This window comes from Equus caballus, chromosome 7 (assembly GCF_041296265.1).
Source record: "Equus caballus isolate H_3958 breed thoroughbred chromosome 7, TB-T2T, whole genome shotgun sequence".
In the NCBI taxonomy this organism is placed as follows: domain Eukaryota; kingdom Metazoa; phylum Chordata; class Mammalia; order Perissodactyla; family Equidae; genus Equus; species Equus caballus.
Window position 1 is genome coordinate 54,995,419 of NC_091690.1, and position 25,473 is coordinate 55,020,891.

Below are 25,473 nucleotides of genomic sequence, written 5' to 3' on the forward strand. Positions count from 1 at the left end.
AATAGATGAGTATCCTGGGGGCTTTGTGGACAGGGAGGGGCCCCACCTCTATCCCTGCATTGTGATGTCTTCTAAAGGTGGCAGCAGGGAAAAGTGATGTCATAGGTCACTGGCCGGCCCCCTCTCCCTCTCTGCCTGTGCCGGCCACTGGCCCAGTCTCACCTTTTCTCCCCACAACGCTGCACCCCAGAGGAAAGTAGTCAGCCTTGCCAAGCCACCCACCCAGCCACTTGCAGCCATGGATGCAAATCACTCCAACCCCTTGGAGCCTCAGTCTTCTCCAGAGGCCCCCAGGCCTGGCCTGAACCCTGGCTCAATCCCAGGGAGCAAGAACCTGCAGCAGGACCCCCCCAACATGGTGGGAGACAAGTTGCCACCAAAGACTGGAGCAGTGGTCATCGACATGGGCACAGGCACCTGTAAGATGGGTTTCGCAGGGCAGACTCGGCCCATCTACACTGTGGCCACCATCGTGGGCTGCCAGCCCCAGAAGCTGGCCAGCACCGGGCAGCAAGTGCTGGAGACGTTCATCGGCGAGGCCGCCCGCATGAGCCCGGAGCTGACGCTGGTGCAGCCTGTTCGGAACGGCATCTTGGTGGACTGGAACGCGGCTGAGCTCATCTGGCGCCACGTGCTTGAGCACGACCTCCGCGTGGAAACCCAGGACCACCCGCTGCTGTTCTCCGACCCGCCCTTCAGCCCCAGCACCAACCGTGAGAAGCTGGTGGAGGTGGTCTTCGAGTCTCTGTGCTCCCCCGCCATGTACGTGGCTTCCCAGTCGGTGCTGTCCGTCTACGCACACGGGCAGGTCAGTGGGCTGCTGGTGGACACGGGCCACGGGGTCACCTACACGGTACCTGTCTTCCAGGGCTACAACCTGCCCCACGCCGCACAGCGCCTGGACCTGGCGGGCACCCACCTGACCGCCTTCCTGGCGGAGATGCTGCTGGGCTCCGGCTTGCCGCTCGGGCAGCAGGACCTGGACACGGTGGAGACCATTAAGCATCGCTACTGCTACGTGGCTGCCGACTTGCTCAAGGAGCAGGCCCGGCCGGAGCAGGAATACCAGCAGACCCTGAAGCTGCCCGATGGGCGGACGGTAACGCTGGGCAAAGAGCTGTTCCAGTGCCCGGAGCTGCTGTTCAGCACCCCCGCGATCCCAGGGCTGTCGCCTGTGGGGGTCCCTACCATGGCCACACAGAGTCTTCTCAAGGTGCCCCTGGAGTTGCAGGCGGATGTGGCCCAGAACGTGCTGCTCTGCGGGGGCTCCTCACTCTTCCAGGGGTTCGAGGGCCGCTTCCGCGCTGAGCTGTTGCACAGTCTGCCCCGTGAGGCCCACGTGGTGGTGAAGGCCCAGCCCAGCAGGAACTTCTCGGTGTGGATCGGGGGCTCCATCCTGGCCTCATTGCATGCCTTCCAGTCCTGCTGGGTCCTGCGGGAGGAGTACGAGGAGCAGGGGCCCCACATCGTGTACCGCAAATGCTACTGATGCTGAGCAGCGGTTGGGGCAGTGTTGTGGGCAGTAAAGCTTGCGGTACCCAGCCGGCTCTGTCCTGCCTTCCCTCAGCGCTGGAGTGGTCCACTCCTGGACCCACCCAGACTCACCTTATTCTGACCCCACAGACCCACCCCAAGGAGATCTGCCTCCCAGGGCATCCCTGGTTCTGCCCTAACTCACCCCCTGTGATCGTCCCCAGAGACACCCCAGTTCTGATTCTCTAAACTCACCTCCTCCATCATCAAGGCCCAACACACCACCACGTCCTCACCCTGTCAAACCATCTCCCATGATGTGTGTCCCCCAGGGCACTCTCAGAATGGGGCTTCACCCATTCCCACCCCCAAGACATCCCCAGATTCTGACCTCTCAGCCTACTTCCATGATCTATTGCTCTTTATACAGCCCCCCCATCCCCTGGGCTCTAAACCCCCCAATTCAGCCCCTTGCTATATCCCTCAAGGACCCTCAACCAACCCCCATAACTCATCCCTCTCCAAAGAAACTGCACCGGGCACTCCAACCACCCCCTACCCCTGAGAATTTTTCCATGAGTGTTCCAACACCTAAGTTCACTCTTATAATCTGCCCCAAACATCTAATCCCCCCAAACACACCCCCAAGATCTACTTACCAAGACATCCCTGGTTCTGAGCCCCCAAAATCCACCCCTTCATTGATTTTCCCTCTTCTGATTATCCAAAGTTCTCCTGAACCCTGATGTGCTGAGCACTCCAGAATCCTCCCCACAAGTGCCCAACTCCAACATCCACCACAAAGATCCAAGTTCTGACCCTCAAGTGTCCGCCCAAGGGTGGCCTGCTAAAGGACCCCGTAGTGTCCAAAGCTCATGCCCCAAGTTCCTCCCCTCCCCCAAACTCTATTGTCCCCACATAATTTCTCCCCCAGACTCCTTCCTTCCATCCAGGGGCTCCCACAACCCATCCTGCATCTGTACCCCCCAAAATCAATAGGTTCTGAAACCCCAAACCCCATGATGGCCCCCACTACTCTCAGCTTACCTCCTTGCTCTTCATCCCCCCAGAAATACTCCTGCATGGTCTCTCTCACAGTGTACCTCCTGACTCCATTCCTCAGGTCCTGGAGTCCTCCTAGGAAGGCTCTGGGCCCAAGGATGATCCTATGATGACCCCATTGATTCCCTAGGTCCCTCCTCTATGTTCTGATCCCCCAACTCCCTTCCCCAAAGACGCTCTCCGGGGTCTCCCCATGATGAACCCCCAGGATGCTCTACTTTAGTTTTCAGACTCCCAGGAACCCACCCCCAGGCCCCATCCCTTTAGTTGAGACACCAATGAGCAGTGACGTTCCCAAGGGCTGCCCAGCACATGGTGACCCTGGGGAAGACATCCTAGGTGGGGGCTTCACCTGAACACTGGGTCTCTCCTGTGACCCACCACAAAGGTCCCCAGAGGCCAACTTCTTGGGCTGTCCATCAAATATCCCTCTATTATGCTAGTAGTTCATTGCATCTCCCCAGACCTCTCTCAGCCTATTCCTGCAACGCTACGCCGGGGCTCGCCCTGGGACCTGCCCTGAGGATGCCCTATGAGGTGTCTCCTGCCCCACCCTGTCCCCGCAGGGGCCTGGAATGGGAGCCCAGCCTCTCAGCACAGGGAACTTTGTTCTCCTCCCCACAGGGCACCCTGGGTCCCCTCTCCTCCCGCTGTCGTCATCCTCACCTACCCTGGGTCCTTGATGGAGGCAGGACCTCTGCATTCATGCTGTCATCCAGCCCAATGAACATCAAGACCCCCAGCAATCCTCCCAGGACATGTCCTCCCAGCTTATCAACAAAATAAGCACAAGCTGCCAGAGCTTATCCGTGTGAACGCTGGGTCCTCTCCTCTTTCGGTCCAGGAATCACTCATTCCTTCAATCAGTCAATGTTTATTAAGTATCTCTCACAGTCTCTCTCCATCTCTACCTCTCCCTGAGTCTTTCTGTGTGTCTCTGAGTCACCTGTCAGCATCATTCTTATGCAGGAATTTTCCAGAGTGGAAACTCACTTATTTGCAGAGCATTGAACCCACCGCACCCATCCCTTCATCCGCCATCAGACAATGAGGGTGGGTGAAGGCCTTGTCTACCCCCACCCACCCTGTCCCACTGTGTCCTGGGGACTGGGCAGTGGCTCCCACCTCATCCTGGACCAGCCAGTGGTCCTCGGCTGATGGGACAGCCCTTCAGACAGGCCAAGATCCCCAGATCACAAACATGCAGGTTGGATCCCCTTTGCTTCACCACCCTCACTTACCCAACTTGTACAATCAGCAAGACCCCCTCAAGAGATTACCAAGTGGTGAAGGGGAACTCCTTATTTTTCCCACTAGGGGGCAGCAACTCCAAGACCGAGGTGCTGATGGCTGCCTGGAATTTAAAACCATAGTGACTGTGTCCCAGACCTCAAGTGAGGCCCACCCTACACTGCAGTGTCAGGGCACTGCCAATCACACACACACAGAGAAGGGATGTGGGATAGGGCGAGTCTCAGATGCCACAGGAAATGAGGAGGATGCAGAAACCTCTACCAACGTTGGGTTGCTGGGAAACCCAAAGGGCTTTCACCTTAGACCAGACTAAGCCTCCCCCATCTCCAAACCTTCCCTGGGACAGAAATTTCCTCTACAACCCTCCAAAAATGCACCCCTCCCATTTGCACACTCTCAGGGATGGGGAGTTCACTACCTCCAGTCTGTTATTACAAATCTCACCTCCTCCCAGGAGTCATGGGTAAACTTCTGTCTACACTCTCTGCCAGCCACCCCCGACGTGGAGCACTGAGAGCAGCAGAGACCCTGATACCCCCAGTCATTTCCGAACACACCCCCGAAGTCTACTATCTCGTAAGCCCACCGCGCCCAATTTCTTCCACTTCTGGTTTTAAGTCATTCATGCATTCATTCCACAAACATTCATTGACCAACCACTATGTGCCTGACACTGTGCTGAAGTCTAAGGAAATCGCAGTGAGTAGCAATTGGGTCTCTGCCTACCAGACCCTCCTTGAAAGCTCTGATGGAGAATGTGGGTTGGTCAGTCCCTTTTCTAGAAACATTTCTTCCATCGACTTCCAAGTGGCTGGTATCTGTTTCACACACTGACCCACAAGTCCTTTCCTTCTAATGCTTCCAAAAACCCATCCAGCTCGCTCCATCCTTCCTACCCCAGCCCAGGCCCCTTCATTGCTCACCTGGAAGATTGTAGGGGCTCTTCCTTGGTGCCCCAATCACCCATCTTACCCTCCATAAGACTCTTGCAGAGGATTTTTGCAAAACATAGTTTAGAACACTCTAGTGGCTTTCCATTGTGTGTAAAAGAAAACCCAAATTCTCACCACAGCCCTGAATCCTCTGCCAATCTCTCCAGACTTCTCCTTGGCTTTCCTGCCCACCCTCTTCACCCCAGCCATACCACTCACCTTTCTGGTCCTCACATGTGTTTTACAGGCTACATTGGGTCCCTCCAAAATTCTTGTGTTGGAGTCCTAACCCCCAGGACCTCAGAATGTGACTGTATCTGGAAATCGAGTCTTGACAGATGTGATTAAGTTAAGATGAAGTCATTAGGGTGGGCCTTAATCCAGTATGACTGATTTCCTTATAAAAGGGGCACGTTATGGCAGAGACAATACAGACAGAGGGAAGACTGTGTGAGGACACAATGAGAAGACAGCCGTCTGCAAGCCAAGAAGAGAGGCCTCGGAAGAAACCAACCCTGCCAACACCTTGATCATGGACAACTAGCCTCTAGAATTGTGAGAAAATACTTGGTTGTTTAAGCCACTCAGTCTGTGGTATTTTGTTGTGGCAGCCCTAGCACACGGAGAGAGATTTTGGTGCCAAGTGTGGTTTGGAAGGTAGTTGTAATTACCAGCTATGACCACGTGACCAGTTACAGAAGTGAAGATTGTGATTACCACGAGTATTTCTTCCTTGTTTCATTATGAATACGTTTGTGTGCATGCATACATACTACATACGTATACATACATATATGCATGTATGTATATAGAGTAAGCAAATATCTTAGTTTTCTTTCCTGTCTTATACTCATATCTTGCTACATAAGAGGTATTGACAATAGGTCTTAGAATTTAACTTATAAAATGTGAAGAACTGTAAACATCACTCAAGGACTTTATCACCTCTTCCAGGAAAAAGGTTAGTGCATTCTCAGTTGCATGTAGGATAGCTGTATCACATTAGGTGGAAATATTATCTTGTTATTGCCTTTATTTGCAAATTAAGTATGTTTTAACATATATGTATGCCAAGGTGGCAACAGGTGGACTTGTGATGATTAATTTTGTGTATCAACTATGGGGCTGTGGCGCCCAGATGCTTGTCAAACACTAGTCTAGATGTTACTGTGAAGGTATCTTTTAGATAAGACTAATGTTTAACTCTGTAAGCTTTGAGGAAAACAGATAACACCCCACATCATGGGTGGGCCTCATCTAATCAATCGAAGGCCTTAAGAGACCACAGACTGACCTCTCTCAAGGAAGGAGGAATTCTGCCAGCAGGCTGCCTTCAGACTCGAACTGTAACTCTTCCTGGGTCTCCAGCTGTGGGACCACCCTGCAGATTTTGGGCTTGTCAGGCTCCTCAATTGTGTGAGCCAATTCCTTAAAATAAATCTCTCTTTCTCTCTACATATATGTCCTATAGGTTCTGTTTCTCTGGAGAACCCTGACTAATATACATTCCTAGCCTCCTTCTTACCTCAGGACCTTTGCATCTGCTAGTCCCTCTACTCAGAATGCTCCTTCTCACCTCCCATCGTATCAAAGGTAGCCCCCTTCACAGTATGATGCGAAGCTCAGATGACAGAAAAGAAATGATTAAAACAATTGACTTCACGTAAGTATGAAAAAAAAAATCTGCAAGGTTAAAAAAATCACCCTGAACAAAATCAAGACAAATGATAGTTTAGAAAATAAATTAAGTAATAAATAATGCTTTTTTCATTGTTTTAAATTGAGGTAACATTGGTTTATAACATTATATAAATTTCAGGTGTACATCATTATATTTTGATTTCTGTGTAGACTACATCAAGTTCAACATCCAAAGACTAATTACCATCCATCACCAAACACATCTGCCCAGTTACCCCTTTTGCCCTCATCTCTCCCCCATTCCGATGTGGTAACCACCAATCCAATCTCTGTATCTATATGTCGTTTGTTGTTGTTGTTGTTGTAATCTTCTATTTATGAGTGAGATCATATGGTATTTGGCTTTCTCTGTCTGACTTATTTCACTTAGCAGAATACCCTTAAGGTCCAACCATGTTGTCACCAATGGCAAGATTGCATCTTTTTTATAGCTGAGTAGTATTCCATTGCCTACATATACCACCACATCTTTGGCGATTGATCCCTTGATGGGCACTTAGGTTGTTTCCAAGTCTTTATTATTGTGAATAATGTTGTGATGAAGGTAGGAGTGCATATGTCTTTATGCATTAGTTTTTCGCATGTTCTGTGGATAAATACCCAGCAGTGGAATAGCTGGATCATATGGTAGCCCTATTCTTATTTTTTTGTGGAATCTCCATACCCATTTTCCATAGTGGCTGCACCAATTTACATTCCCACCAGCAGCATATGAGAGTTCCGTTTTCTACACATTCTCTCTAGTGCTTGTTATTTTTTGTCTTGTTAATTATAGTCATTCTGATTGGTGTGAGGTGATATCTCATTGTAGTTTTGATTTGCATTTCCCTAATTAGTGATGTTGAACATCGGTTCATCTGTCTGTTGGCCACCTGTATATATTCTTTGGAAAGATGTCCATTCAGATCCTTTGCCCATTTTTTAATTGAATTGTTTGGTTTTTTGTTGTTGAGATACACAAGTTCTGTACACATTTTGAATGTTAACCCATTATCAAATATCTTCTCCCAATTATTAGGTTGTCTTTTATTCTCGTTAATGGTTTCCTTTGCTGCGCAGGAGCTTTGTAGTTTGATGTAGTCCCATTTGTTTACTTTTTTCTTTTGTTTCCCTTGTCTGGTCAGACATTGCGTTTGAAAATACGCTGCTAAGACTTAATGTCAAGGAGTGTACTGCCTATGTTTTCTTCTAGGAGTTTTATGATTTCAGGTCTTACATTCAAGTCTGTAATCCATTTTGAGTTAATTTTTTGTGTATGGTGTAAGATAATGGTCCACTTTTATTCTTTTGCATGTGGCTGTCTAATTTTCCCAGCAAAATTCATGGAAGAGGCTTTCTTTCTTCCATTGTATGTTCTTGGTTCCCTTGTCGAAAATTACCTGTCCATAGAATGTGGGTTTATTTCTGGGCTCTTGACTGTGTTCCATTGATCTGTCTGTCTGTTTTGGTGCCAGTACCATACTGTTTTGATTACTATAGCTTTGTAGTATATTTTGAAATCAGGGAGCATAATATCTCCAGCTTTGTTCTTTTTTCTCAGGATTGCTTTGGCTATTTGGGTTCTTTGTTGTCCCATATAAATTTTAGGATTCTTTGCTCTATTTCAATGAAAAATGTCATTGGACATTTGACATGGATTGCAGTGAATCTATAGATTTCTTTAGGAAGTATAGACATTTTAACTATGTTAATTCTTCCAATTCATGACCATGGAATGTCTTTCCATTTATTTGTGTCTTCATTTTCTTTCAACAAAGTTTTATAGTTTTCGGTGTACAATTATTTCACCTCTTTGGTTAAATTTATTCCTAGGTATTTACTTCTTTTTGGTGCAATTGTAAATGGGATTGTATTCTTCATTTCTCCTCCTGATACTTTGTTGTAAGTGTATAGAAATGCAGCTGATGTTGATTTTGCATCCTGCAACTTTATTCTACTCATTTATTATTTCTAATAGTTTTTTTGGTGGATTCTTTAGGATTTTCTATATATAAAATAGTGCCATCTGCAAATAATCACAGTTTTATTTCTTCCTTTCCAATTTGGATCTGATTTTTTCTTTTTTTGCCTGATTGTTCTGACTAGGACTTCCAATACTATGTTAAGTAATAGTGGTGAAAGTGGGCATCCTTGTCTTGTTCCTGTCTTTAAGCAGTAGCTTTCAGGTTTTCTCTGTTGAGTATGATATTAGCTGTGGGTTTGTCATATATGGCCTTTATTATGTTGAGGTGCTTTCCTTCTATGATCATTTTATTGAGTTTTTATTGTAAATGGATGCTGTATCTTGTCAAATGCTTTCTCTGCATCTATTGAGATGATCGTGTGATTTTTATTCTTCATTTTGTTAATGTGGTTTATCACCTTCATTGATCTGAAGATGGTGAACCATTGCTGCATCACTGAAATATATCGCATTTGATCATGGTGTGTGATTTTTCCTGTATTGTTGCATTTGATTTGCTAGTATTTTGTGGAGGATTTTTGCATTGATGTTCATCAGCAATATTAGCCTGGAATTTTCTTTCCTTGTTGCCCTTGTCTGGTTTTGGTAGCTGGGTAATGTTGGCCTTGTGGAATGAGTTAGGAAGCTTCCCCTCCTCTTCAAATTTTGGAAGACCTTGAGAAGGATAGGTTTTAAGCCTTCTTTGAATGTTTGGTGGAATTCACCAGGGAAGCCATAGGGTCCTGGAGTTTTATTTTTTGGGAGGTTCTTGATTACTGTTTTGATTTCCTTACTGGTGCTTGGCCTCTTCAAATTCTCTATTTCTTCTTGATTCAGTTTTGGAAGTTTGCATGATTCTAAGAACTTATCCATTTCTTCTAGATATCCAATTTGTTGGTGTATAGCTTTTAATAGTATTCTCTTATAATTTTTTCTATTTCTGAAGTTTCTGTTATAAATTCTCCTCTTTCATTTCTGATTTTATTATTTGAGCATTCTCTCCTTTTTCTTGGTGAGACTAGCTAAAGGTTGTCAATTTCTTTTATCTTTCATAGAACTAGCTCTTACTTTCATTGATTTATCCCTTTTTTTCTAGTCTCTCATTTATTTCAAGTCTGATTTTTATTATTTCCTTTCTTCTACTGATTTTGGGCTTTATTTGTTCTTCTTTTTCTAGTTCTTTTAGGTGCACAATTAGCTTCTTTAGTTGAGATTTTTCTTATTTGTTGAGATAAGCCTATATTGCTATAAACTTCCCTCTTAGTACCACTTTTACTGTATCCTATAAAATTTGGCATGTCACATTTTCATTTTCTTTTATGTACAGATTTTCTTATTTCTTCCTTGACTCAGTAGTTGTTTGGTAGCATTTTGTTTAATCTCTGCAAATTTCTGGCTTTTCCAGTTTTCTTCTTGTGGTTGATTTCTAATTTATAGCTATGTGCTCAGAAGCGATGGTTTGTATTATTTTAATCTCCTTAAATTTGTTGAGACTTGCTTTGTGGCCTAATATATGATCTATTTTGGAGAACACTCCATGTACATTCAAAAAGAATGTGTGTTCTGCAGTTTGGGGATGGAATGTTCTGTGTTCATATACTAAGCACATCTGGTCTAACGTATCATTTAAGGCCAATGTCTCTTTATTGATCTTCTGCTAAGATGATCTTTCCAATGATCTGAGTAGAGTGTTAAAGTTTCCTACTATTACTGTGCCACTGTGAGTTTGTCCTTTTATGTCTGTTCATAATTACATTATATATTTAGGTGCTCCTATGTTGAGTGCATAGATGTTACAAGTGTTGTGTCCTCTTGTTGGATTGTTCCCTTGATCATTATGTAGTATCGTTCTTTGTCTATTGTTTCAGATTTATTTTAAAGTTTATTTTGTCTGATAGAAGCAAAGGTGCTCCAGCTTTCTTTTCATTTCCATTTGCGTGGAGTATCTTTTTCCATCCCTTCACTTCCAGTTTGTGAGTTTTGTTAGGTCTTAATTATGTCTGTGTGCAGAATATATATGGGTCCTGCTTTCTTACCCATTCAGCCACCCTGTGCCTTTTGATTAGAACATTTAGTCCATTGACATTTAAAGTAGCTATTGATAAGTGTGCATTTATTGCCATTTTGTTACTTTTATTCTGGATGTTTTAGTGGTTCTTCTTTGTTCTTCTCTTGCTCTCTTCGCTTCTGATTTGATGTTTTTGGTATTTGTTTGGGTTTCTTTCTCTTCACTTTTTGTGTGTGTATTGTAGGTTTCTTATTTGTGATTACCATGAGGTTCATATATAATAACCTATGTAAATAGTAATCTATATTAAGTTGATTATCTAAGTTTGAGCTATTACTAAGAGTGTTACCCTTTTACTCCCCTGCCCCCACATTTTATATTTTTGAAATCATGTTTAAAAATCTCTTTTTTGTCTGTATATCACTTAACCTCTTATCATGGAGATAGATACTTTTGGTATTTTTTCTTTTGACCTTCAATACTACCTTTATAGGTTGTCGATCCACTACCTTTCTGTATATTTCCCTTTACCAGTGATTTTTTTTCTTAGATAAATTTTCTTATTCCTATTTGTGTTCTTTTCTTTTCCCACTTAAATAAATCCCTTTAACAATTCTTGTAAGGTCAGCTCAGTGGCGAAACTCCTATAGTTTTTGCTTGTTTGGAAAACATCCATTCTGAATGATAACATTGCCAGTTAGAGTATTCTTGGCTGTTTTTTTTTTCTTTTCCTCTCAGCACTTTGAATATATCATGTCACGCCCTTCTGTCCCGCAAAGTTTCTGCTGAGAAGTCAGCTGATAGCCTTATGGGGTTTCCTTTGTATGTAACTTGTCTTTCTCTTGCGGCTTTTAAGATTCTCTCTTTATCTTTAATTCTTGACATTTGACTTAAAATATGTCTTGGTGTGGGCATCTTTGGATTCATCTTATTTGTTGCTGTCTGTGTTTCTTTACCTGAATGCCCATTTCATTCCTCAGTTTAGGGAAGTTTTCAGCTATTATTTCCTCAAATATCTTTCTCCCTATTTGTCTCTTCTCTTTCTGGGACACCTATAATAAAGATGTTAGATGTTAAACACTTCATTTTGTCCCAGAGGTCCCTTAGACTGTCCTCATTATTTTAATTTTTTTGCTTTTTTCTGTCCAGCTTGGGTGATTTCCTGTACTCTGTCATCCAGATCACTGATCTGTTCTTTGTGTCATCTACTTTGCTGTTGATTTCCTCTAGTTAATTTTTCATTTCCACTATTGTATTCTTCCATTCTGATTGGTTCTTTTCTTTGTTTTCCAATTCTTTGTTGAAGTTCTCACTGTTCACATCTCTTCTTCTCCCAAGATCAATGAGTATCCTATTGGTTTGTACTCTTTATCAGGTAGGTTGTGTATCTGTGTTTCATTTAGTTATTTTTCTGAGGATTTCTCCTCTTCCCTTATTTGAAGGATATTCCTTTGTCTCCTCATTTTGCCAACTTCTCTGTGCTTATATCTATGTATTAAGTAGGTCAGCTACATCTCCTGATGTTTGAAATGTGACCTTATGAAAGAGATGCCTTAAGGGACCCAGAAATGTCCTTCCTTCTTATCACCTGTTCCAAATTCTCCAAGGGTGTCCCCTGTGTGGGCTGTGTGTTCCCTTCTGTTGTGACAGGTTTGCTCTTGCTGCAGGTGCATGGTTAGTCTATGCTGACCCCCAGGCTGGCTCATTGTAAAGCTCAGCCATGTGTGACTTAAATGGTCACTTTATTGAGTGGGACAAGCCCCAGCACAGCTGGCTTCAAGGTGTAATACCTTAAAACTAATGCTAAGTGAATCAGGCCCCCAGTGTGGCTGGTTGCTATCCTCAGGGTCTCACAGTTTCTGTAGGCTTCCACTGCTGCTCCTTGCAGCACATCACCATCGTCAGCTCTCTCAGGAGCACAGATGGCGTGTGCTGCCCCCAGGGACAACAGCACACAATCATTTCAGACATTGGATGATGGGGCAGATCCCCCGTGTGGCTGTTTGAGATGGTGAGTGGCGTGGGTCTGCTGCAGCTGACACACTCCATTGCCCGTGGTCCCACACACTCTTCCAACACAGGCCCACCCCCTAAACACTCGCCACCAAGGCAGACCCACTTGTTCCACTGCTGAGGTCCCACACACCACACCCATGCAGGGTCACAAGTTCACCACAGGCTTGCAGGTAGGCAGGGCCAGTCTCTTTGGTGGGTTATGTGATCTGGCTGCACTTGACTAAATCTGTGTTTTTGTGGGCAGGGTAAACCTCTGCACTAACAGGCAATAGGAAGTAATCGAATGGCAGATGCTAGTGTCCAGGTCAGCATGACTGGACTAGATCCCAATAATGGTTGTGGACAGTGTCTCAGGCCCTGGAGGGTTGGGCCAAGCCACCTACTGCCTCTCTGAGATGCACTTAGAGCTCAGTGAGTCTCTTTTACAAATGGACTATGAACTTTTCTTTTTGGTGTTTTTGCATTTTTTTTCCAGAATGGGTGAATGTCTGCATGGCTTCTTTAAGAGCAGGTTTCTCTTTCTCTGAAGTTTGATAGTTTTCCTGAGGGTATCTCCCACTGGTTTTGAAAGCCAGCTAATCTGGCTATTATGGGATCTCATCTCAGTTGTGCTGAATCTAAAGGCTGAGATGCCTACTGTGCCATAGATCCCCCCACTCAGATCATGCCTGCTCCTCTGGGAAGAGCTTCATACCTTTAAGATTGCTCCCAACCATGAAGCACTGTGACTAGGATGTGATTTTCTCCTCAGCAGAGGTTTATTTCTGCCTCTTCCACCCCTGTCAGTGCTGTCCCTTGTTGTGGGGGTTCTTTTTATTGAATTTCCAGATCTCTCAGAGGTAATTATTTCACAGGTAGCTGTGCCTTTGTTGTGTCCTTGGGAGGAGGTGAGTTCAGTCCTTTTACATGACCATCTTCCCATCAACCTTGTGATTACTCTGGAAATAGAAAATGTAGGGAGATTCACATGGTTTCAAAATGCATGCCACCAGAATGATTTTTTATATCATGCAATTTCAAATTTGTTTCAATAAAACTTGCAGAGAATACAACCTGTTTCAGGAGAACAATTTGGCACTCACTATCCAAACTTAATATGTACCTCATCCTTTCAGTTAAAAATTCCATTGCTAGGAATTTAGCCTAAGGATATTGTAAGTGTAATTTATAAATACAAGATGATATGATACATAAATTCAAAGTGATGTAATATATTGTATCACCCTGAATTATTTGCTGTGATGCGTTGGATGGAGAAAAAAGGAGCACTTAGTGTGTAAACATGTTACCCTAAACCTGTAAATACATTTACAGGTCCAATAGGCTACCACACTCAAAGATATGACAGGCTAGCCTGGCTTATCCCTGCCAGCCACCAAACACTGGAAAACTGCAGCATTAATCTCCTTGAGTCTCTGTGGAGTGTGTTGGGCCATTTCATGTATGGCACAAGGTCACTGTGAGCCCCTTACACTGCTTAATCTATGACCAAAGCTTTGCCTTGATGCAGCAGCAGGGACAAAACAGTAGCTGAAGGACAAAAAGGACTGATAAAATCCTGGGAATAAGGCAGCACAGGGCTTTCATTATCTCTCATTGTGTTATCGAAAGTTCAGTCTCTGAACTCGGTGCCAATTCAAATAATGAGAACAGAGGTTTGGGTGAAAAGGGAAAAAACAGTTTTCTTAATTTCTTTGGCAGGTGAAGGGAATGCCAGCTAGCTAATGCCTTAGGGACAGCTGGTTCCCTGTTAAGAAGCAGGTAAGGGGTTTTAAAAGTTAGCAAGGAATGTGGCTGCTTGTAGGGAGGGGGTGGCCTGTGACCTTACTGGTCAGCACTTTCCCACTGGCCTGTGTTTGGCCTTGTGAGGCTGTTTGCAAGGAGAGGGGATGGTGAGATAAAGGAATCCACAGATGGCTGTCCTTGGTTGTTGGCTTCCATGGTTGATGGTAGATTACGGTGCCAGGAAGTCGAGGAGTTGGGCTCTGGGAAGCTTCAGTTTCTTGATATACTCTGGACATCAGTTTCCCTGTAATAAACTTCAAGGACTTGTGATTAGCCAAAACTTTAGTGGGAACCAAGCATGAGGCCTTTAACAATTTGGAACTTCTATGTGGTTGTAAAACTCAGGAAGTCAAAGGTTAAAGAAACAGATATTTACATATGAGTGTAACTAAAGAAGCAGGAAAAGGGTTTGGTCTTTCTTTAGGTTTAACCCCATATATGCTGGCTTTAATGTAGGGGAACTGAAATCAGGGCCTGTATTAATTAAAAGTCTATAACAGTTGTCCCTTAATTGATCAATTTGCTGATTGTTTACTAATTTGTTGAATGAGAATAAATGGAAAGAAACAAGTGGATCATGATTTTCTTAGTTGTCTCTTCAGATTGGCATTTTGAACTTGTTCTTTGCTGTAACCAAAGACAACAATCTAAATTAAAGGGCACTCTCACATATGATAATTGGCATTAGATTTGAATAGAACAGACACATTCACAAAAATTCATCAAGTATGTTTACTGCAGCACTGTTTGTAATGAAAACAAGGTTTCAATCAATCAGGACTGTTTACACAATTTCTGATAGGTCCATATAATCTAATAAATAATATGCAGTCATGTTTTTAAAATGACATATTGCCATGTGCTCTTATAAAAAGACCTCCAAGATGTATATGCCGTGAGAGAAAAAGCAGTGTGCAGTACAGTAACTATAGTAGAATTCCTTTCTGCTAAAAAAAAATAAGTAGAAAAATTTTATCGGGTCATTTTCCAACAGAAGGATTGAGTGAATTCAAAGGAAAATCCTCTCTTCACTCCAGAAGGGTACAATGACAGGTAATATATTCTAAATATATTTTTAAAAGACAATTATGTTAAAAACAAAAACTAAAATTAGCATCTCCTTGAACTGGAACTGGAAATATGATGGCTGGGGGCTGAAACCACAGGGTAAGAAATAGCAACTTATGGGAACTAGCTCCTGAAAAGAAAACACAGCCTTCATGGGAAGTTAACAAATCTTTGTGTTTAAGTTCCACTAATGTTTCTGTTATTCTCCGATATGAGACAGTTGCAAAAAGACAGAATAAACAAACCAAATATTCTAGACGTGGCAGACTTCGACCTCTCTATTCAACGCTTTTTCTTCCTCCCAACATGAAGGCTACCTTCTTTCTTTTTTTTTTTTCTGCCTAACTTACACCTTTGCAATCTTCAAGAATCAGCTCCTTCATTTGTCAAGAACCCCCTTTTTATTCGAACCATCAATGCATCCCATCTCCTTTACTGACTTTATCATGGTCTGCATGACATGAGTTATCATACCTTTTGTGTGCTGTTTCACAAATGATGTGTGTGTTTGTAAATCATGCCTCCATGAATTATAAGCTTCTTGAAGGTAAGAATGACAGAAATGATAACTCAAATGTTCCATGCCTCCACCTACAGCCTTATTTCCCAAGCTCTGCAATATCGAACTTTTGAGCTGGATTATTTTTGGTCACTGTCAGGGCATATTTTTCACTGTAGGATGTTGAGTAGTGATCCTGGCCTCTATCCACTAGCTGCCAGTAACATCCCTCCCATCAATCATGACAACCAAAAATGTCTTTAGACATTGCCTCCTGGGAACAAAAATGATCCCAATTGAGGATTACTGTTCTAGGCATTTCTTCACAGTTGATTTCATAGTGGCGGTAATAACTATAGATTGATGAGATGATTTAGAATAATGTAATGGGGAAAATCAATAGCATTGCAATGTGCATTTGACAGCAGGACCAGAGCCAATTCCAATTTTCAGGGATTAAAATGTTATAAGGTAACCATAAGTTGCTAAAATTTAACCATGCCATTCAGTTACAAAGACCCAGTTAGTGACAGAATTCTACCTTCAGTTTTTCTGAACTGCTCTGGGACTAGGCATCCTAAAACATCAGTGGAGGTAAGAAAATCCAATGAAAACAACATAGTAAAGATATAGATAAAACTTGATTGATTAACTAATGTTATTGGCTGTTGAATGTTTAATAAATAAAACGTATTCTAAGCAATCTCCATCTTCTGTGTTTCTTTTAATACATTATGCCCAGTGTTACTGAGCAAGGTTCACTGCCTGATGTGGATAGAAGCCAACACTACGGCACTGGCTTTTACTGTTTTTTTTTTGTTGTTGTTTATAAAGATTGGCCCTGAGCTAATGTCTGTTGCCAATCTTCATGTTCCTTTTCTCCCCAAAGTTCCCCAGTACATAGTTGTATATCATGGTCGTAGGTTCTAGTGGGATGCCTCCTCAGCATGGCTTGATGAGCAGTGCTAGGTCCACATTCAGGATCCAAACAGGTGAACCCTGGGCCACTGAAGCAAAGCACGTGAACTTAACCACATGGCCATGGGGCTGGCCCTGGCGTTAGCTTTAGAGAGAAGAAAGAGCATTATTGCTAGGTCGAGTGGCAAGGAGACAGAAGGCAAGGCTCGCAAATCTGACTCTCTGACCCAAGGTTCAGGGTGAAATTTAAGGAGTTAGGGGTGACTAAGCTGCCGCTGGGACCATGTAAGCTGATTGGCTAGTCTCAAACAAGTCCATATAAGGTAGTCAACCTACTTGGGAGGTTGGAAGACACATTTTCCTTATGGAAGGACTTCTAACTTTGTAAAGGGCCCAATGGTAAGATTTTTGAAGATTCTTCGTTCCAGAGTAGTCTAGGATCTGTGGGTTCCCACCTGGCACGTGCATGCTCTCATCTCTATTATTGAGCAAAGTTGGATTAATCAGTAACGTGTTTAAAGCTAGCAAAACTAGTTTCTGCTGGAAATGATTTGTGTACTGTTTCAATTGCCTCTTTCACTTGTACATTCCTTAATCTTGAGGGAACTAGGGTGATGGAAACTCTAGCTACTTCCTGCTGATTAGGGGGAAGATCAAAGTTTCTTTCTGAGTCTTTTGTTCTTAAACATAATCAAGCCAAAGAGACACATTTCGGGGTGGCACAATATGATCTCCCACATTCCTGCCTTTGAAACTTCAAGAAGTTTAGCAGTCCAGAAGCTGAGTTGGTAGATTGTTATACCTCAGGAAACACTAGTTTCTTATTCCTGACAATAGGTCAGTCTAGTTAAATTCATTTCAGGAGGTGGTGATGCAGGTAGACTTCCAAAGTTAAGCCTATAAGCAAGTAAAAATGTATCTAATTAGGGTTATTTGTATTGAAATGAAATAAAAGCAAAGTTTAATTGTTGAAACCAGTTTCTGAGCCCAGAGTACAGCCAGTCAAGAAAATTTCCAGGTGTCACAGTCAAAGCATCTTTTGCAGTTTGAAATGTCTCTGATGATGTCATCAGGTGTTGAAGTTCTTTTCGAGAGGCTCATACAGCAACAGGCATGAAGATTGTCTAAACATGGGCTATCATGGTGACGTCTCTCATGGTTATAACACATTGTTCAATTTCAGTTTACAAGGCTTCAGGAAAGAGAATGATTTCAGTTCTCAATGATGCCAAATGAAAAGGATAGATAAAATTGAAAACATTAATTTGCATATTTGTAGCCCGCTATTTGAGGAAACTGGCAGAATTCAAGACACAGTCCAGCTTACAGATAGAAAACAAAAACCTCAAAGAAAATTTATAGAACTAGAATGTCTATTACACTTCCTACTGGAAAATAATTTTCATCTCTAAAATCAGCTTCATTTTTACTGAATATAGGCGAATTAAGACTAATTGGTTTGCAAAATAACTCGTTTCAATAAGGATAGCCCACTTGTTTACAAAAGTATACTACGAATAGCAATACATTGTATAGGATCTTTTATTTTATTTAATTTTCCAAGTCATTCTCTCCTTTTTCACTTTTTCTTAAAGATTGGAAGCTGTGTACAGACTGTTTTCAATCTTCTTTGTTGGAACTTTGAATAAGAAATCTCAGATTGAACTTTAAAGGGTTCTACAAGCCAGGAAGGCCAAGCAAATGCCTTGCCATCAGACTCTGCCTGCAATACATATAAATTTGGTTGAATTCTTCTTTTCTTGAGGTTTCTCAAAATATCCTAAGGTTCTTGCACCTGCCAGGAAGAGACAATACTTACTCATCTGGTAAGGGTGCTAGGAACGCTGTAAACAAGGTATCAGGCCAATTTACAAGGGGCTTTATTTGGTCCATAAAGTTAAGATTTGTTTCTGACAGTTGCATGATGGAATCTGAGTTTATGAAGGTCTATCTCAAACATGATATTAGAGTTAAACCATTGGTAATGTAACCAATATTTCCAATTCATTCCTGTTATAAGAAAGAAGTAATAATTACAGAACTTATGAAAATGACAGTATTGCCATCAAACTAAGACTATTCACTCATTCTAAATTAGAGAGGGATCAAGTAAGGGGGAAAACATAAATGTATTAATTTTGCACAAATATATAATGTAAATACAGAAAAGAGGTTTCTCAAATCTGTGGAAAGAAAAGATGAAAAAAATCAGAAATATTTCACACAAAATTCTCTGTTTACCTGCCAATGTGCAGTGAATCTGGCCCAGCCAAAACAAGACAGACTTGGGAATCAACGTGGAAGACTGATCCCTTTGCACCAACACAGCGGAGCATACTGGAGTACCACCTGCATAAGAGGACCAGGAGAGCCGCCAGGATCCCAGCCCCAAGCAAGACACTGGGGCAACAGAGTCCCTGGCTTCAGCCCCTCCTCCCCGCATACCCTCCTCCTCCAAGCTCTAGGCAGGGTCCCTGACACCCAGGGCGGGGCGGCGCCCTATGCCAGCCCAGTTCAGCCTGGAACTATTGGAATTTGAGTGTAATAAATCGATATCGAAACGTGCTTGAGTTTTGGGTGTCATCATTTCTTACGTCTGTTGGCTCGACAACTGGGAAGCACGTGGGGGCGCTGTTCTGTTTTCATCAGATTTGGCAGGACACACACGAGGAGACGAAAGCCGGCAAGAGGGGAGGGGGTGAATTTCCAAAGGAGAAGAAAGCTGCGCCAACCCAGCAAAAGGCACACAGATGCGAGCTCACGCGCACGCCCACACGCAGGCCCTCTAGGCTCCAAGGAAAGGAACTCAGAGCCACGCCTTGTCGGGAAGCGGGCTGGGACACAAGACAGAGAGTCCCCCCGGGTCCGGCGTGCACGTGGCTCCCCTTTCTTCTTCTCTTCGAAGCTCCCTAGTTGGGGAGAACTCGCGCTGGGATGGCCTTCCCAGAAATCCATTGATTGGTCCCCCGGAAGAATACCCTTCCGGTTGACCCTGAGAAGACCCCAGAAACAAGTCAGGTGAAGCACTCCCTGGCTGCAAGGAAGGGAGAGGGTCGAGCAGACAGGGAAGACGCCTGCCAGGCAACAGCTGGACCATGGGGACGGAGTCAGGGAGAGGGGCCAGTGGACGGATCTGGAAAGGATTGGGCGGACTCTGAAGCAAGGCCTCCTCGGGAGTCCTCCTCAAACGTCCCCGCTGGCATTTGGAAGCTGAGGAAAGGGAGAATCGCTATGTCCAGAGGAATCCCTTCCGGGTGGGGAGGTTGGGAGGAGCCCTCAGGAGATGCATCTCGGGTTTGCTCCCTCCTTGCTCTCTTCCTGTGCTCCAGCCTTGAGCTGCGCCTGGGTGCGGAAGTCCTGGTCCTGGCCCCTCACGCAGCCCTGCAGCTCACGCTCGGCAACCTGGCGCTCGTCGTCGTCCCTGCGCGCGTCCTGAGCTCTTCCGAGGCTCTGTGGTTCCCTGCCCACGCGCGCTGGCTCTGGCCCGGCCCGACCCAGGCCGCCTGGGCCATCAACGTGCAAGACGGATCCCTTTGCGCCCAGAGAGCGGAGCCCAGCGGAGCGCCCCCCGCGCCAGAGGACGGGGAGGCTAGGCGAGGCTGCCGGCCCCCCGCGGGACCCTGGGCCGGCGGAGTCCCGGGCCTCAGCCCCTCCTCCCCGCACACCCTCCTCCTCCAAGCTCTCCGCGGGGCCCCTGCCCGCCAGGGCTGCGGGCTCCCGCCCGAGCCCAGGGCCGGGCTGCGCCCTCTGCCGGCCGAGTTCAGCCTGGACCTCCGCGGCCTGGGGCCCCCGCCCAGCTCGGAGCTCAGACCTCTGCCTCCCTCCCCGAGTCCCAGTCCGCCGCCCAGAAGCTGCCGCGCGCCGCCCCGTCGCAGGCCCCCCGCCAAGGCCCGCAGGCGTCTCTTCCGAGGGGATTGACCGGCCGCGAGCGCCCACCCCACGCGCAAGAATTGGCGCCCGCCGTTCGGGAGCCGCGGACGCCTGCTCCTTCTAGGGTGTCTCCCTGAGGCGGGATCACTCTCTGCCGGGAACACCGCGCGGGCGGCTGGCGCTCCAGGCGGGAGCGGAGGCCGCCAGGGACCTCTCCCCCAGACCCGGGCTCTGCCACAGGGGCTCCGGACAGGCGGAAGAGAGCACCGGGAGGGTGGGGAGAAAAGAGCTGCCAATCCCTCCTGCCGCGAAGGACTCCGACATCCAGAAGAGGGCACATCTGGTCAGGGTCCTCTGCGAGGAACCACACCCAAGACCCTAGAAGAAAGCACGCCAAAGCCTGGAGCGCGCGCCTCCCCAGAGAGGGTCTCCCAAAGCACCTGAAAGCGTGCTCCGCCCGCATCACGCCCTGGAGCGGGAGCGGAAGGCGCAGGAGCTCTCCGGGTAGGGGGAGGGGGGCGTTAGCACACCTTGCCGCCATGAGAACGGCTCCAGGAGAACAGCACGATGGACCTGTCCGAAGGCTGGGCAGGACGCGGAGCCGCTGGAACTCTCCCCCGCCCCCCCACCCCCCGTTGCTGGCGGGGAGCCCAGAATGGGGCAACTTGCTGAAATGGAGTGTAGTTCCTCGACTCCTTCATCCTAGGCTTCCCGTTCATCCCACCCGGCTCTCCCACTCTGAGAGATCTGCTTGAGAGCCACGAACGGGTCTGTTCAGGGAGACGCCGAAGGCCGGAGTGGCCAGCAGCTGTCTCCACAATACAGCCAAGGGTGGGGTGTGACCTCCCCCGTGCCCTTCGGGGTTGCGTGGAGACTGAGAAGGGGACCCACCCCGGCCAGGGCACTGCCCCTCAGCGATCAAGAGGATGGGCTTTTTCCGCTCGATTCCATGGCCCACCCCGGTCAGTCGCCTCTGAATGCTTCTAGTCCCTCCAGGTGTGGGATGATTTTCAGGGCGGTTTGGGCGACCGGGGCTGTGGGAACCTTACGAGAGGCGATCGAGGACATCTCCCTACAGACCAAGGGTCTCGCATCCAATGGCACTTTCAGACGGGATGCGCCGAAACCGTGAAACCCACACTGGCTTTCCAAGCCTGCCACGAAGAGAAAGGTGACCGTGACTCTTCATTCTGGGGGGAAACGGCAGTGCCCATGATCCTATTGGAACTTGAGTGTAATAAATCGATCTCGAAACGTGCTTGATTTTGGGGTGTGATCATTTCTCACGTCTGTTGGCTCGACAACTTGGAAGCACGTGGGGGCGCTGTTCTGTTTCCATCAGATTTGGCAGAACACACACGAGGAGAGGAAAGCCGGCAAGAGGGGAGGGGGTGGATTTCCAAAGGAGAAGGAAGCTGCGCCAACCCCGCAAAAGGCACACAGATGCGAGCTCCCCGCGCACGCCCTCACGCACGCCTCCCCCCCGCCAACACACACAAACACACACACACACAAACTCCTATGTAACACAGACATTCGCAGAGGCACGTTCACAAATCCCCGTAAAGTCTGCCTGAGCTCAGCCCCAAATTCCCCTCCGAAGTTCTCAAAGGGCAAGCGATTGCCTAGTGAAAGGACTCCTCCCTCGAGGCTCCGGCTCCCAGGAAAGGAACTCAGAGCCCCGCCTGGTCGGCAAGCGGGCTGGGACTCAAGCCAGAGAGTCCCCCCGGGTCCGGCGTGCATGTGGCTCCCCTTTCTTCTTCTCTTCCAAGCTCCCTAGTTTGGCAGAACTCTCGCTGGGACGGCCTTCCCAGAAATCCATTGATTGGTCCCCCGGAAGAATACCCTTCCGGTTGACCCTGAGAAGACCCCAGAAACAGGTCAGGTGAAGCACTTCCTGGCTGCAAGGAAGGGAGAGGGTCGAGCGGACAGGGAAGACGGCTGCCAGGCGAAGGCTGGACGATGGGGGCGGAGTCAGGGAGAGGGGCCAGTGGACGGATCTGGAAGGGATTGGGCGGACTCTGAAGCCAGCCCTCCTCGGGAGTCCTCCTCACACGTCCCCCCCTGGCCGGCCCCTCCTCTTCTGGAGCCCAGGGCCAACCAATCCCATCCGACCTGGACGACGAAGAGCCCCCTGGCTCCGCCCCCGCTGACCCCAGCTGCGGGCATTTCCCCCGGATCTCCAGCAGTCCCTGCCCTCCTCCAACCGCCTCAGGCCACGGGAACGCTTCCTCCAGAACTGAGTGCCCAGCTTTGGGACGGACACTGCTCGCGCAGGAGAGAGAGGGGATCCGTGAGCCGCCAGCTCCGATTTCCAGGTCGTAGCACCGGGACGAGGGTTTGCTTGGACAAAGGAGGCAGGAGCACCTTCCCGATGGATGGTTCCCGGCGCCCGAGGAGACCGCGGGAGTCCCGGACAGAATCGAAGGGCCGCAGAGTTGGAGACACCTGGTACGTTGGGGCGTGTGTGAGGGAGGACGAGGCGGGCTCCTCTGTGTGCCTAGGGGTGTGTGTGTGTGTGTGTGTGTGTGTGTGTCCGTGTGTGTGTGTGTGTGTGTTTGTGTGTGTGTGTGTTTGTGTGTGTGTGTGTGCGCGTGCGTGTTTCAGTGGATGGCACCAGGGGAGAGGAGAAGGGAGAAGCCGGGCCTCCCAGGAGGCTGGGCATTTGGAAGCTGAGGAAAGGGAGAATCGCTATGTCCAGAGGAATCCCTTCGGGGTGGGGAGGTTGGGAGGAGCCCTCAGGAGACGCGTCTCGGGTTTGCTCCCTCCTTGCTCTCTTCCTGTGCTCCGGCCTTACAATTCCCCATGCCGACACACTCTCTGTGGGGTCGTCTCCCTCCTCTGCGGGAAGGGAGAGGGGAGCAGAGGATCCGAGGGTTCCACCACCGTCTCACCCGGACGGGGGAGGGTTCCCTCCGTGTCCGCTGTTTTTCTTCTGGCCCTCAGCACCGCGCGTGGAATCCGGGGGCAGACAGGACTGTCCCCTGTGGAGCGCGGGCACCTCTTTCTGCAAAGTGCTCAGGCCCGAGGAGATGTCTCTCCTTCTCCTGTGGAGGAGCCCCGTCCAGAGGGCACTCTTTCCCGTGGGCACCGTCCCTGGTTCCCTCCCTATCGGCGGTGCAGGGGGGCTGGCGGTGGTGGGGGGGGTGAGGAGTGGGGGGGGTTGGGGCTGGGGGTGGTTGGGGGGGTGGGGCCTGGGGGTTTGGGGGGGGTGGGGTGGGGCTTTCCCCAGCGAGGGGGTGAGGGAGGACGCGGAGAGGCGGGTGTCGGGAGGCAAGCAGCACCCGGGGAGGAGCAGCTCTCCTTGGAAGGGAAGGACGCGTGCCTTGGCCCTGGGGCTCAGGGTGGGCGCGTGAGCGGGATGAGAAGGCGGGCTTTCAGGCGTGTGGGAAGTGGACCCCGGGTTCCTGCGTGCGAGGTCTGACCGTGTCCCTCCCTGTCCTGCAGCTCGGCCACCCCCGCCCCGCGGAAGGCGGCGAAACGGAGGCGGCAGGCGGAGCAGGATCCCCGCACAGGTAAGGCGCTTTCCTGCTTTCTCGAAGGAGTGGGCTGCTGGGGAGAAGGCGTGCCAGGGCTTCCGGAAAGGAACAGCTGCCTCCTCTGGAATGTCCCGGGCGGCTTCCTCGGTTCTTCCGGCCACCCGTCCCGCGGCCGGTCTGGGCCGAGTCCCGGGGCTCTCCCGGCTCACGCCCTCTGCTCTCAAGAACACCCTGCGGGAGCAGAGCATTCACCTCGCACCCTCCGCTCTCTCCGCAGGGGCAGAGCCAGCCGCAGTGCCAGGAGCTCCCTGCCCGGCTCCAGCGCGGGCCCCGGAAGCAGCCCAGGTGAGTGGGCGGGAGGGACTCTGGAGGCTGGCCAGAGGGCCGCTGCTGCCCGGGCTCCAGGCCCCCAGCCAAGCCCCGCAGATGACCCTCCAGCTGGCGCTCAGCCTGAGCAGGACCTCCACCGCCTGGGGGGTGGGGGGAGGTGGCCAGGCAGAGTTTCCCTCGGGGACGGGGCGGGGGCTGGCGGCTGGCAGCTCCCTCCCCAAGAGGCCTCTCGGAGGGCCCCTGGGTGCTGGAGAACTCAGAGCTTTCCTCCCGCAGGGGCCGCGGACGCCCAGCACGCAGAGGATGCAGATGGTCGTGGTGGTCCTGGAGCCGGGAACAGCCCTTGAGCTGCGCCTGGGTGCGGAAGTCCTGGTCCTGGCCCCCCACGCAGCCCTGCAGCTCACGCTCGGCAACCTGGCGCTCGTCGTCGTCCCTGCGCGCGTCCTGAGCTCTTCCGAGGCTCTGTGGTTCCCTGCCCACGCGCGCTGGCTCTGGCCCGGCCCGACCCAGGCCGCCTGGGCCATCAACGTGCAAGACGGATCCCTTTGCGCCCAGAGAGCGGAGCCCAGCGGAGCGCCCCCCGCGCCAGAGGACGGGGAGGCTAGGCGAGGCTGCCGGCCCCCCGCGGGACCCTGGGCCGGCGGAGTCCCGGGCCTCAGCCCCTCCTCCCCGCACACCCTCCTCCTCCAAGCTCTCCGCGGGGCCCCTGCCCGCCAGGGCTGCGGGCTCCCGCCCGAGCCCAGGGCCGGGCTGCGCCCTCTGCCGGCCGAGTTCAGCCTGGACCTCCGCGGCCTGGGGCCCCCGCCCAGCTCGGAGCTCAGACCTCTGCCTCCCTCCCCGAGTCCCAGTCCGCCGCCCAGAAGCTGCCGCGCGCCGCCCCGTCGCAGGCCCCCCGCCAAGGCCCGCAGGCGTCTCTTCCGAGGGGATTGACCGGCCGCGAGCGCCCACCCCACGCGCAAGAATTGGCGCCCGCCGTTCGGGAGCCGCGGACGCCTGCTCCTTCTAGGGTGTCTCCCTGAGGCGGGATCACTCTCTGCCGGGAACACCGCGCGGGCGGCTGGCGCTCCAGGCGGGAGCGGAGGCCGCCAGGGACCTCTCCCCCAGACCCGGGCTCTGCCACAGGGGCTCCGGACAGG

The 25,473-nt window shown here is 48.9% G+C and overlaps 3 protein-coding genes across 3 annotated transcripts; all 3 read left to right on the top strand.

Annotated features, from left to right (window-relative positions):
• The first annotated feature begins 121 nt into the window (after positions 1-121).
• On the top strand, positions 122-1,541 carry LOC100064420 (actin-like protein 9). The gene has a single exon (XM_014741620.3). The coding sequence runs from the start codon at positions 239-241 to the stop codon at positions 1,487-1,489; it is 1,251 nt and encodes a 416-aa protein (XP_014597106.3). The 5' UTR covers positions 122-238; the 3' UTR covers positions 1,490-1,541.
• Positions 1,542-19,889: 18,348 nt separating this feature from the next.
• LOC138925244 (proline-rich protein 23D1-like) lies at positions 19,890-20,576 on the top strand. Its single transcript, XM_070275005.1, has 2 exons — positions 19,890-19,912; positions 19,988-20,576. The coding sequence occupies exons 1-2, from the start codon at positions 19,890-19,892 to the stop codon at positions 20,574-20,576; spliced, it is 612 nt and encodes a 203-aa protein (XP_070131106.1).
• Positions 20,577-22,902: 2,326 nt separating this feature from the next.
• Positions 22,903-25,267, top strand: LOC138925245 (proline-rich protein 23D1-like). The gene is made up of 4 exons (XM_070275006.1): positions 22,903-22,979; positions 23,976-24,043; positions 24,285-24,352; positions 24,614-25,267. Exons 1-4 carry the CDS (start codon positions 22,903-22,905, stop codon positions 25,265-25,267), a joined length of 867 nt encoding a protein of 288 aa, XP_070131107.1.
• Positions 25,268-25,473: the final 206 nt, after the last annotated feature.

What these genes read in the sequence shown, in the direction of transcription:
- LOC100064420 (XM_014741620.3), top strand. Translation starts at nt 239, where the DNA reads ATGGATGCAAATCACTCCAACCCCTTGGAGCCTCAGTCTTCTCCAGAG.
- LOC138925244 (XM_070275005.1), top strand. Translation starts at nt 19,890, where the DNA reads ATGTCCAGAGGAATCCCTTCCGG. An exon ending in TCCAGAGGAATCCCTTCCGG is followed by an intron (nt 19,913 to 19,987) that starts GTGGGGAGGTTG and finishes CCTGTGCTCCAG; the next exon opens with CCTTGAGCTGCGCCTGGGTG.
- LOC138925245 (XM_070275006.1), top strand. Translation starts at nt 22,903, where the DNA reads ATGGATGGTTCCCGGCGCCCGAGGAGACCGCGGGAGTCCCGGACAGAA. An exon ending in GGAGCAGGATCCCCGCACAG is followed by an intron (nt 24,044 to 24,284) that starts GTAAGGCGCTTT and finishes CTCTCTCCGCAG; the next exon opens with GGGCAGAGCCAGCCGCAGTG. An exon ending in GGGCCCCGGAAGCAGCCCAG is followed by an intron (nt 24,353 to 24,613) that starts GTGAGTGGGCGG and finishes TTCCTCCCGCAG; the next exon opens with GGGCCGCGGACGCCCAGCAC.